Below are 14085 nucleotides of genomic sequence, written 5' to 3' on the forward strand. Positions count from 1 at the left end.
TTTCTATCAAATATTTTGATCTAAAACTTTCCAAAAAACTTCTTTGTACTCTATGTTTTAACACAAATGTAATTAAAGAGCTAAATTTTAAATTTTGTCACTGAACTTTTGCGATTTAACTTTGCAATTCACCAATATGCACTTTTACTTAAAAGAATCATAACTTTTATTAAAATATGAATGAAGACTTGGAACAGGTCCGATAGTTTTCAGAAAAGTAAAAATATATGCTATACAAATTTCAGAAAAAAATATTAAAACTGATCAGAGTTGTAGTGAGTTAAACACAAAATAAACTTCATTTTCGCTTTCAGCGCCATCAAAAACAAAGTAAGACCAAAATTAGCCATTCAACAAACCGTGGTCAGTACCATGTCATTTTGGGAAATTCATCTGAACAAATTTCACTCTTAAACTTTTTTATAGATTTTTGCAATAGGTGGTAGTTTCCTCCCTTAAAAATAAATAGCACCGGTCGGCACAATGTAGATTTTAAAGTAAAGGGTAAGGTGAACTTAAACCCAATTTTTTATGCAAATCAGTCTATTCTGTAAAAATTGCGAGGTTTTGTCTTATTTTTAGTTTTGTTTCTTTGAAAATTTTTTGCTCAATTAGAAATCCAATGAAATCAATTAATTTGTGGTCATCTGATTGAATACAACCAATAAAACCAACATTATACTGAAAACAGATCCCATGGGCTGTTTTCACTCAATCATGTAGCTATGGATACCTACATTTCGTTTCATTTCGATTTTGACATTTCAAATATTCAATATTTCAAAATATCACGATTTGGTTGTAATACTGATGAGAATATTAATGAAATTATCGAATCAAATATACCAAAGAATACTGTTTACAGTAAAAAATTTGTATGGAAAGCGTTTATGGACTTTTGCAATGATAGAAAATATGAATTAGATGGAAATCGGACGGTGGAAGAATTGGCGTCGATTTATATAAGAACATCATAATAAAATTATTAACAGCATGCGTAGTGGAAATACATCTTCATCAGTTATAGAAACTAACATGTCTGGATCTTCATTAAATTTTTCTAATTGTTCCTTTGTTAATTGCACATTTAAATAAATTGTTTCTGCTCTGTATTTTTTTTTCATAACCAGCAAAAAATTTTCTATTCGAATAACCCTCGAACCGATAAATGCTCAAAAATTTTTTAACAACTTTCTCAAGCTTGTTGCTTACAGGCAACAGACCTCCGCCTACGGCGTCGGTCTGTTTCCAAGCAACAAGCTTTCGAAATCTGTTATAAAATTTTTTCGAACAATTATCAATGTCCTTGGGTTATTACTACTGAGAATAAATTAAAGAAATTTAGTTTTTGTTGCTTGGTAAAACAATTCTTCTAATAATTTAATTTTGTCTGACTCATTCGTATTAACTTTTCAGCATTACTTTCAGCTTTTGAGTAGTATATAATATATTCTTTATCTATGCTTTTCAGGCATATTATACATTTTAAAGTAGATGACATTAAAATGATGAGTTAATTCCTTTTTACTTATTTTATACATATTTTAACTATCTTTATTTAGTTGGTTAGGTATTAGGTTCTGTCAGATATTCATAAATCAAAGAAAATACGGAACATTAGGTAGATATAATACAAAGGATTATTGTGACTGATTTTGTCAATTTTGACTTGTTACTGTCGATAATGTCAAATATCTAAAATGGTAAATTAAGAAACATTGATGGGGTTTTTTCATTCCAAGTAAGTGAATTTTGTTTTTAATTGGTATCGACAATTCTATTTTAAAATGAGTTACTAAAACAGAAGTTGTAGACCTAGTTGTATCGTCGCCCCCGCTAGCGAAATTATTCCGATTCGATTTTTTTGCACAACTTACTCAAAAGGTCCTTATAACATATCCACAGGGTGCTGGGCGGTGCCGTGGTCGAAAAATTGTTTAAACATTTTTTTAACAAATTCACAAAAATAAGTTTTTCATTTCTTGTCATTTTTCTCTAAAACTGATTGTTGTTGAGTTATACGCGATTAAAAATTTGAAAAATGGGAAAAAGCCATTTTCATGGCTTAATAGCTCGATTAAAAATTATTATTATGAAATTCAAAAAGTGACCAAATCAAGTTTTAAACCCCTTATTCAAGGTTTTGATGAGATTTTTGTCATTATTTTATTACAAAGCTATTATTTGTAATTATTAACAATTAGCGCTATAGTCCAGGATGTATCGTCGCCTCCGTTAGTGAAATTATTTCGATTCTATTTTTTTTGCACAACTTACTCAAAACAGGTCCTTATAACATATCCACAGGGTGCCGGGCGGTGTCGTGGTCGAAAAATTCTTTAAACAATTTTTTTAAACAAATTTACAAAAATAATTTTTTCAGTTCGAACAAGTTTTTTTTAGATAATTTGGGACATTTTGAGCAAAAAAAGGTCTCTTGTGATTTTTCTCTAAAATTGATTGTTATCGAGTTACGCGCGATTTAAAATTTGAAAAATGCGAAAATGGCCATATAACTTGACAAAAATCAATTTTAAAGAAAAATGACAAGAGAGCTTTTTTGCTCAGAATAACCCAAGTTATCTAAAAAAAATCGTTCGCAATGAAAAAAATATTTTTGTGAATTTGTTTAAAAAAATTGTTTAAACAATTTTTCGATCACGGCACCGCCCGGCACCCTGTGGATGTGTTATAAGGACCTCTTTTTGAGTAAGTTTGTGCAAAAAATCTAATCGAAATAGTTTCGCTAACGAGGGCCACGATACAGTTAAATACAAAAATAATGACAAAAATCTCTTTAGGACCTTGAAGAAGTGGTTTGAAACTTGATTTGGTCACTTTTTGAGTTTCATAGTAATAATTTTTAATCGAATTATTAAGTCTTGAAAATGGTCATTTTCGCATTTTTCAAATTTTTAATCGGATATAACTCGACAACAATCAATTTTAGAGAAAAATGACAGGAGACCTTTTTTGCTTAGAATGACCCAAATCATCTAAAAAAATATTGTTCGAAATGAAAAAAATATTTTTGTGAATTTGTTTAAAAAAATTTTTTAAACAATTTTTCGACCACGGTACTTCCCGGCACCCTGTGGATATGTTATAAGGACCTCTTTTTAAGTTTGTGCAAAAAAATAGAATCGGAATAATTTCGCTAGCGGGAGCGACGATACAGCCATCTATAGGGCTTTTCATTCACAGTCATTTGTTTCGAGCTTCTGTCATATCTCGTATAATCCGTGTATATTAATATTATACACAGATTATACAACATATGACAAAAGCTCGAAACAAATGACAATCGATGAAAAGCCCTATTGCAAACAGTGAGAAATTTGATATCTGATTTTAAATATTTAAAAATTAAATGAATAATAAAATGCGTCTGCAAAAATGAAACATTATTTAAAAAAGATAGGAAATGGAAATTGACACATATTTTAAAACGTTTATTAAACATAAATATACTATAGATAACAGGCATAATGTAAAAAATTCAAATATATAAAAATACGAAAGTTTCTTATAAAAAAATATTAATTATCTTCAATTTGATTTTCTCTAGACATACCTTCTCTCACTCCCATACCATCTATCGTTCCTTTTCCTACATTTTGTTCCTCGAACTCAGGATTGTCCTGATCAGAAAATGCTTCCCTCCAATCCATAGGTTCATCCGGATTCCTCCAACGACCATCAGGATTTGGAAGTTCAGCGTTTCTCCATCCACCGGGAGCATCGCCTACAGTTTCGTCATCTTCTTTCCTTAGCTCTTGATCGGCATCTCTTGCATCTCCGTTCTTGGCTGCTTGTATGTCATCAGTAAACCGACTACCATAACCTCTCTTCTCGGCAACCTCTTCCATTTTGTTGATTGTTAATCTTTCTTTGTCTAGTGTGTCTAGCATAGACCTATCCATATTTTCATTTTCTTCTTCTGCAGCTGCTCTATATGGAGTATCGTAGTTGATAGAATAAGCTGGAGGCTTATAATCCGTCTTAGGAGCATAATGTTTGTATTCCTTATGAGGGGCTGGGGGGTAATAAGCAGCAGGTGTTTGATATTGTTGAGCTGGGGGTCTATAAATGGGCCTAGTAGCGTAAGGTTTATAATTACCGTATAGTTGAGGCTGAGGTTTGTAGTTCTGATATGGTCTTCCGTATCCACTAGCTGATTTATAATTATATGAAGGAGCAGTTCCTCCTCCACGATGGTATTTTTCTGTGTACCCTCCAGGTACTCCATGTGCGTACCCAGCTAAGTTTGGTTGACAAGTAATAACTAAACCACTGTGACCATAGCCGGGACCATAACCATAGCGGTAGTTTGGATGAGCAATTCGCATAAAGGGACTTACTTTATCATCATCACCATCTTCGTCTTCTTCAATGGATTCCTTAGTTTTTCTCTCTACAGGTTTCTGTTCTTCTTGATGTGGGGCTACAGGTTTCTGTTCTTCTTGTTGTGGGGATACATGTTTCTGTTCTTCTTGTTGTGGGGCTGGTTCATTTGTTAACTTAGTTGGTTCAATAACGTTTTTTTCATTATCTTCTTGTTTGGAAGCTCTAACATGGGCTGGTTCGGACTTATCTATATCGGGTTCTTCATTTTCGAATAAATCTGGTTTTGTAGATCTAAAAGGTTCTTCTTGTTTGGAAGCTCTAACACGGGCTGCATCTGACTTATCTCTATCGGGTTTTTCATTTTCGAATAAATCTGGTTTCGTAGATCTAAAAGATCCATAAGGAGAGTCTGGTTTTGCAACTATATTCGACCCAGATGACACGAAAGTTTTCACAGGAGCTGAATAAGCAGGCTTGCTTTGAACTGAAGAACCGGAGCTGAATGCTTCTTGAGGTTTCAGGTTTTCATAACCTCCTCCTGTTTGATAATACGGACCTGCATTATGGTAGCCTTCTTTATTGCCACTGGGTTCGCATACTTGAAAAGATCTTTCGTTTGTTGGTCTAATCTCTACACAAAAGGTAGTCACCGTCGATTTTTTCTTCCTATTAATATCATCTGGATGATCTCCCAAAATTTCCTTTATATCAGTTAGTTGTGCTGGGACATCTGTTTCGATAGTATTTATTTCTTTTTCTAACTTTGATTCTTCGGGCCTAGCAAACACGATTGTCACTATACTAACACATATATTTATGACTAGAATGACTCGCATGATGTGAGCCTTATTCACTAACTAAACAATAAAATCAAAATTTAAAGATGATATTGATTGTTTTATACATTTTAGGTCAGAGGTATATTTTATAAACATTGCAATTCAGCATTGATTGAGTACAAACAAACTAAAATTATTGTTGCATAAAAGTTTGCAGTAGTATACAGGATGATAATATTTTTTTAATAATTTAATATTCAAATATATTATTTCTATACCCTGAAATTTAATATATTTTACTGTCAGCATAGTAAACAATACAGACCTCATACTAATGATAACTAAGAAAAATGTATTTTATTGTCTAGATTTCAATTATTTCAGTAAGAACTGCATTTATAGGGGTATATTATGAAAACTTTTGATAGTGGAGGAAGGATTAGTTCTTGATTTAGTTAATTCATGGATATATAGGTATCTATTAGTTTTACGTCGAAATGATTACCATCACCGAACGGCTAAGCCGGACTAACAAAGAATTTGGACTTCAGATCAACACCGGGCAAAAACAATCATCATAGTCATGACAAGTAATAATCTACCGCACATACACCAAGTAGGGAATTTCGAAGTAGTAGACAGATTTGTATAATAACCAACAATGGCATTACCTCCTCAGAAATGGCCCAAAGTGCAACAGCTAAATTAATTAAAATATGGAAAGACCGTACAATAACACGGAGTACTAACTTCAGGTTAGTCAACACCCTTATTTTCCCATTGCTACTTCTTAAAGTTCCATCTCCTATCGGAGGTTGGATATCATAATGGCTATGGCCACTTCGTTGGCTGCTGCTCTGAATAGTTGTAATGCACATACAGTTAAATCATTCTCTAAGGTTCCTCAGTCAGGAGGTGCATCTTCTTCCTATGCTTCTTCTTCGTTGGATCCTTCCTTGCATAATAATTCTCAGCAACTCATATTTTTCTCCTCTGGTTATGTGATCCAAATATTCCAGTTTTCTTGTTTTTATACTGTTCATAATTTCTAACTCCTTATTTAAACGGCGTAGTACTTCAACATTGGTAATCCTTTGAACCCACTGAATTTTCAATATTCTTCTGCAACATCACATTTTGAACGCTTATATTTTTTATGTGTTGTCTCTTCAAAGTCCAAGCTTCCATTCCATATAATAATATAGAAAATATGTAGCATTTTAGAGCCCTCAATCTGATAGGCAACTGAAGGTCTTTGTTTGTAAGCATTGTCTTCATTTTTATAAATGCCCCATTTATGCATTGCTACATACGCATCTAAAATATGGACTCCCAAAAAAATCGACAGAAATATGGGTTTACAGAAGAATTCCACACGTGTCTTAGATAGGACACAAAACTAACCTGTCGATATTCTGAAAAAGCTTCACTTCTTATAAAAGACAGGTACTTTCACGAGACTTCCACGCAGGTAGACCGGGGTTCGATTCCAGCGTCAGCGAGAACATCTAGACATTTTTAAAATGTCTTTAGGCCCCAGGTCGACTCAGCCTCAATAAAATGAGTACCTTGGTTAAAACCAGGGGTAATAATAGGCGGCTGAAGCGTAGCACTGGCCTTGTTACCTTCGTTGTATACCATAGGCCCTAGAGATAGCAGAGTACCCTGCTACAATCCCAAAGCCACGTTAGCGGTATAAAACGGGAGGCTATTATTATTAAATCGAGTGTGCCTACATTATAGTAGAAGAAAAGGTAGAAGGTCGAAGACCAAGAGGAAGATCTTCAACACGATGGACAGAATAAATGAACACTCGTGGGCAAATCCCTACATGAAGTTGTCTATCTGGTACAGGATCACAGCCAATACTGACAACAAGATAACAATATTTATAGTGTCACCACGACCTGACGAGGGCTCAAGGAATGAGGAGGAGGAGGATTAGCTTTAAGACATCCGATGCTAGACATAGACCTCCGCTTCCCTCCATAATTTTTCTCGATCGCAAGTCATGTGCAGTTGTATCGAATCGAAGTGTTTTTTTCTGGGTAATTTACATATCTCATCTGTCATTTCCCTCTTGTTTGCTTGTTCATAATCTCAAATCTAAAATAATCTTATAGGGCAGTCAATGAGGGTATTTGGCTCCGAATTCCATCCTACTACATCGATTTACTTGATATTTTCACAGTAAGTAGGGAATAGCTCAAGAAACAAAGTATACCTTATGCCGATGTGCGCTTTTATCTTGGGTGTGGTTCCAACCCCTTCTCGGGGGTGAAAAATGTTTTGGTTAAAATAGCCACGCAAGAGGCTAGAGAACCTAATTTTAAGCAAAAAGTGTTCTATAATTATTTTTTGAAAACTCAATACTTTTTGAGTTATTCGTGGTTGAAAATTGGCCATTTTCATTGAAAAATGACACCTTTTCGGACGGATTTTTGCGAATACCTTAGAAACTATGCATCTAACAGAAAACTATATAAAATATTTCTGTAAGTTATAAAAAACAAAGAGATTCGTTCCTTCATAAATCTTCTAGTTAAAATACAAAGAGGGATATGGTAGGTAAGAAGAGTTTGTTTTTTTGCTGCATGCTCAAATCGGTGTATTCAACTTGAAATAACAGAGAAACTGTAGATTTTAGGTGTATAATGATACCAATAACTTTTGTAGTGTTTGAAAAGACCTTTAAAGTGAGCAATACTAAATGTCGATTACATTAAAATAAAGCGAGATATTCTGCAAAATATTTGATGACTAATGTATTTTAAGAAGAAATGAGAAGTATATTTAACCCCTCCTCCATCAGAATTTAAATACATCGTTTTCCTTCTACAATACTTTTTACTATAGTATTATTTCTATGTTCAAAAAGTTGGACTGAATTAGAATGAACGGTTTTTGAAAAAAATAAGATCAAATTATAGAGCGCATTTTTAAATTTTCTTAAAAATCTTTCTATTTCTCCCTGTAACTCGAAAATGATAAGAGATGCAAAAAAAGATACCTGCACAAAAATGTAGGGTTTTTTCAGATAAAAATTTCTTTTTATTTTTCATTACTGTATCTCTTATCATTTTCAAGTTACAAGGAGAAAAAGGAAGATTTTTAAGAAAATTTAAAAATGCGCTCTATAATTTGATCTTTTTTTTTCAAAAACCATTCATTTTAAACCCGTCTAAATTGTGTGGCAAAAAGACTCTTTGTCTAATGCCATCTCTTTCTCTCCACACACACACACACACACACACAAACCCGTCCAACTTTTTGAACATAGAAATAACACTATAATAAAAGGTATTGTAGGACAAAAACGATGTATTTACATTTTGGTGGATAAGGGTTAAAATTACTTCTCATTTTTTCTTAAAATACATTAGTTATCCAATTTGTTTGCAGCATATCTCGCTTAGTTTTAATGTAATGGACCTTTAATAAAGCTCATTTTAAAGGTCTTTTCAATCACTACAAAAGGTACTAGTAGCATTGTACACCTAAAATCGACCATTTCTCTGTTATTTCAAGTTGAATACACCATTTTGAGAATGTACCAAAAAACAAACTATTTTCACCTACCATATCTCTTTTTGTATTATAACTAGAAGATTTATGAAGACAAGCGTCACTTTGTTTTTTATAACCTACACAAATGTTTGATATAGTTTTTTTAGTTAGATGCATAGTTTTTAAGGTATTAAGTAGGACAAAAACAGAGTATTTGGAATGTTCATTTAAAGATGGAGCTACTACAAATAAAATGGTATCTTTGGATGGTGAAATGATTGTGAAAAGCAATAGTTTTAAGTACCTAGGATCGGTACTACAGAGTAATGGAGAAATAGATGGAGATGCATGCAGTAGAATTAGGGCTGGATGGATGAAGTGGAAAGAAGCGAGTGGTGTGTTGTGTGACAGAAAAATTCCAATGAAGCTGAAGGGAAAATTCTATAAAACAGCCATAAGACCGGCTATGATGTACGGAACTGAATGTTGGGCAGTGAAAAAGAAAGAGGAACAACGAATGCATGTGGCGGAAATGAGAATGCTTAGATGGATGAGTGGAGTGACAAAGAAGGATAAAATTAGAAATGAGTATATTAGGGGAAGTCTAGGTGTGGCACCAATTGATGCCAAAATGAGAGAGCATAGGTTAAGATGGTTTGGTCATGTTCAACGTCGAGACGTTAATCACCCAATACGAAGAATAGCTGAAGTGCAGATTCCTGGAAGGAGTAGGAGAGGAAGACCAAAGAAGACCTGGGGGGAGGCGATAAGGCAGGACATGTTGGTAAAGGGGATTAACATTGATATGACCCAAGACAGAATTGTGTGGAGAAATGCAATTAGGGAAGCCGACCCCGCATAGGGATAAGGCAAAGAGAATGATGAGAATGATGAATGATGCATAGTTTTTAAGGTATTCGCAAAAAACCGTTCGAAAAGGTAATATGTTTCAATGAAAATGGTCAATTTTCAACCACTTATAACTCAAAAAGTATTGAGTTTAAAAAAAAATTATAGAACAGTTTTTGCTTAGAATTAGGTTATCTAGTGAATTCGGTGGTAATTTTAACCAAAAAAAAATTTCACCCCTTAGAAGGGGTGGGAACCACCACCAAGATAAAAGCACACATCTGCAAGGGGTAGACTGAACTAGGAGTTAAGTAGAGGCTAGGCACAAAATTTCATTAAAATCCATGCAGTAGGATAGAATTCGCGGAACTAATATCCTATTCTTGCTCCCATTGACTGGGGTATTATGCTTCTTTTGTATTTTTGTTTACTAGTGTGGACTCTTTGGAAATATTTTTTTGAATTCTCTCTGGCGGTACTGGCAGATATATCTAAAATACTCTGACAGCATCTCCTCAATATTCACTTTTCGCTCCAATATAACTTTTTTATATTCTGTAAGAGTTTTTCTGTAAGTTTTCCAGTCCTCCAAGTATTTGACTATTCAATAGCTTCCTTACTTCTCTTCTTAGTTCTTTCAGTTTTCTGCTCCACCAAGGGTTTTGTCTGTTATTTGTCTTAGTTTAGTCCTCAGACCGCCAATTCTGCCTGTCCCAGGGGTCTACCCCAAAATCCCGACAGCCAAAATCCCGACAGCCACAATCCCGACAGCTTTGATAAGTTTCTTTTTAACATATAATTACATTTATTTCTTGTTTTTTGTTTATGGCCATCTGTTTTTTATTTTTTGTTACTGAACAAAAGTATTTTGTATTAAAATTATTAAACAAAAGTCGGAATTTTTACTTATGCGAGGATTGTTGCATGTCGGGATTTTGGCCTGTCGGGATTCCGGCGTGTCGGGATTCTGGCGTGTCGGTGTTTTGGCCGTCGGGATTTTGGCTGTCGGGATTTTGGCTGTCGGGATTTTGGGCTGCACCGCTGTCCCAGTAACCCAAGGCTCCTGAATTAGTGCTATATCTATAGCTTTATTTGCAAATCTTCTGCCAATGGTATATGAAGCAGACTTATCATGCTGAAGATTCGCCTGTATTAATTTAACCATTATTTCCTCTTAAAGGGCTTTTCCACCCAGATTTTTGATAGAGCGTGCCTACATTTAGAGGGTTTTTCTAGTCGCCTCTCCTTTTCGCGGTTGCTGGTTTTGTGAGGAATAATTGTGTGAAGAATTCTTCCTTTCTCTGAGCAATGTTTGGTCTGATGGTGATCTGAACACAGCCGAAGAAGGGCCTGAGGTGTAATTTCTCCGAAGCCTTCATTGATGGATCATCTATTGCAAAAGTCCAGGTATTTCCTGGATCAGCCTTCTCGCAGTGAAGTACTTTCCTGTCCTGCGTTCTCAGGCCTCGATTCATCTTCCTCAGTCTGTTGAAGATTTTTTCCGCAGAAGTTGAGGTATCTTTTTCCTCATCAGGTATGCAGTACATATCTGAGTGTTGGGCTGATCGGTAACTTGTATCACCTTAAATTAGCCATTTAGATTATGTGTCGTTAACACATATTACCTGAACCATTCCGGCCGATATGAACAGCCGTAGAACTTAACAACTTCTAGCCGGTTATCGAGTAGGTTCTCGATGGCTTCTAGGATGGCTTTCTGTAGCCTCCTAAGACGATCATTATATATTAGCTGTGCCCTTATCAGCTTAGATCAAGTTTGTCACTGTTAAACTTTATTAACAGAAGGTAGACAAGAATTTTCAGAAGAGAGTAAAAAAGTACTGATAATCCTGAGAATTTAGAAGTTAAAAAAAAATAAAAACAGCAATTGATTATACGAAAAATGGAACGGAATGGAAGATTAGGTGGATAAAGCAAACAGAGCTGCAGGTTGCCTGAATGAAACAATATGGAGAAATAAAAATATCAGAAAAGAATTGAAAGGCAGAATTTACAAAATAGTCATCAGACCAATAATGACATACGCGGCAGAAAAACGACCTGATACAAAAAGGACAAAAAGAATGCTAGAAACAGCAGAGAGGAAAACACTTCGAAAAATCGATGGTAAGACACTATGGGATAGAGCTAGAAGTGCAGATATACGACGGAGATGCCAGATGGACAACATTAATAACTGGGTGAAAAACAGAAGAGTCGAATGGAACGACCACATAAGCCGAATGACAACAAATAGAATAGTAAAGACGGCGAGAGACGGTTCCCCAATAGGAAGACGAACAGTGGGAAGACCACGAAAAAGATGTAACGACAACTTACCGAAGGCACATTGAAAAACAAACAGAGTCATGTCTAAACAGAAAGAAGAAGAAGAAGAATGGAACGAAATATCGTAATTCCGGGGTGTAATACCAGTTGAAATTATTAAATACAGAGGCACTACATTATGTAACCGCTTAAGTCCTAATACAAGTATAACTCTTTGTCTGAAAAATAAAATACTTCTTCTTCTTCATGTGCCTAATCCCTTAAGGACATTGACGATCATCATGGCCCATCATGATAAAATACTAGACATATGAAAAACATAGTAGCACTATAAAAAACGAATTAGGAGAGACCCAAATAATTACAGGTTTTGAGTGTCTCTTCCTCATTGAGTCGGGTTTTTTTAAGTGTTTTAAACAAACGCTAGAGAAAAATTCAGACATAATATATAGGAGGAGAACAGATCGGATTTATGTAAAGCAGATTTTAGAAAAACGGTCATCCTTTTTTTATTTAGAAAATAACCGCATTAACCACGAAAGTCATTAGCGGGCTAACGATAATACAATATTAATAGGTGTACCGGAACCTACAAAATATGAAATTAGGTACGATATACAGTCAGAAATCAGAAAAATGAAAGATTACCTATGAACGATCATGTCAATCACATATTATTAAGATGATTAACAATATATCTATCTCGTTTGTTATTTAACAGAAAAAGACAGCAAATATGTGATTGATATGATCGTTCATGGGTAATCTTTCAATTTTCCGACTGTATCTTACTTGCTAAGTTACGTTTGTCAAGGAATTGGAAAAGAGGTTTACAGTCAGTTTGAAGGTTAAGAGGATGGGTACGTATTTTCGGCTGCAATGCTATTCAAATGGGGATTCATTTTTTTCGAATCCTGGGAAAACTAATAAGTATTTTTGAAAAATTTAAACGCAGAATGAAAGATTACGTTATTGGCGAGGGCCGAAAGTCCCTGAGAACTTCTATAATGTTTATTTTAATAAGTTACAGGGGTGAAAAACTAAGAGAAAATGTAGGGTGATTTTGAATTTCAAATATCTCATTCAAAAGAAACTTTTTATTTATTCTAAGGGACTTTCGGCTCTCGGTAATAATATAGTCTTTTATTCTGCGTTTAAATTTTTCAAAAATATTTATTGGTTTTTTCAGGATTCGAAAAAAATAGACACAATGTCCGTGGTAATATTTCCAAATATATCTTTGTCATGCAACGCACTCAGTCGAATAGAATATTGTCAGCATACTGTCAGTCAGACAGTGACAATCAGTGACAATTTTAAATATTTGAAATGGCATCGGGAATATTTTCAGTTGTTGATTAAATAATATTGATATTATATAGTGTATTTGATAAATAATTGATTTAAGACGTGAACTTAATAAAACGTTATTTATTGTGTATTATTTGTGAAAGATACAAACAGAGAATACATCAGGATAATAATATATTCTGTGATCCAAGTATTTTGTTGTTAAAGATGTTCAAAGTTGTAAGTGTTCCATAGTAACAATATATTATTAAAAAATCACTTTTCCTCTTTTCTCGATTGAGTATTAGTTTTTGTTGTAAATATAAATTATTACAATCACTGAATACATAGTTAGTGAAAAAAATATCACATTTATTAACTGAATTAATAATTTGCGATTATAAAAATGACGGTTATCCAAGAACATTCAAAAGCCATCTCTTTAAATTAATAATGACATTTTCAAGAAGAATGACATTCTAGTAATGTTTACATATCCATACCAGTGTGAATTTTACTTCACGTAATTTGCCCGTGTAAAGACAGAAAAAGTAGGGATACCCGTAAAATATTTGCGAATTATGTACCGATGGCCTTAAAAATGTCTTTCATATTGTTTGAATAACCAGATATCGATTGTTTGCAAGAGTCAAATCACATTCTGTTAGCACATGTTTTATTAATATTGTTATATTACACTTTCTGCATTTTTTGGGTATGGGTAATGAGATGCTCATCACTAGTTTGCAGTGTCCTAACCGAAGATGAGATAGGATGACGGTGCAATTTGTTGAATGAATGTGGATTCCATGGACCAGTACCTATCTTCATTTATCTCTCTTAATTTGCTTGTAGACGTTTTCCATTTTTCATTCCATAAATTGAGGGTTATCTGTTTTAATAACTAAGTTCCACTAAAGTAATGACTCGAGCGCATTTATTAGGTCTCTTAAGCAACGGCGGATCCAGCAACCTTGCAAGGAGGGGGCAATGAAATAAAAATTTTCTCGTCACTCGCGTACGC

At 34.2% G+C, this 14085-nt stretch overlaps 2 protein-coding genes across 2 annotated transcripts in view; one reads left to right on the forward strand and one right to left on the reverse strand.

The window, feature by feature from the left end:
• Positions 1 to 1657: 1657 nt before the first annotated feature.
• LOC114335659 (uncharacterized) overlaps positions 1658 to 14085 on the forward strand; it is a 253315-nt gene continuing 240887 nt past the window's right edge. The window contains exon 1 of the mRNA XM_028285929.2: positions 1658 to 1741. Within this exon, the coding sequence (XP_028141730.1) occupies positions 1722 to 1741 (20 nt within the window). The 5' untranslated portion in view covers positions 1658 to 1721. The remainder of the gene's footprint in view (positions 1742 to 14085) is intronic.
• On the reverse strand, positions 3490 to 5191 carry LOC114335658 (uncharacterized). The gene has a single exon (XM_028285928.2). The coding sequence runs from the start codon at positions 5181 to 5183 to the stop codon at positions 3540 to 3542; it is 1644 nt and encodes a 547-aa protein (XP_028141729.2). The 5' UTR covers positions 5184 to 5191; the 3' UTR covers positions 3490 to 3539.

The sequence above is a fragment of the Diabrotica virgifera genome, chromosome 2, assembly GCF_917563875.1.
Source record: "Diabrotica virgifera virgifera chromosome 2, PGI_DIABVI_V3a".
Taxonomy (NCBI): Eukaryota; Metazoa; Arthropoda; class Insecta; order Coleoptera; family Chrysomelidae; genus Diabrotica; species Diabrotica virgifera.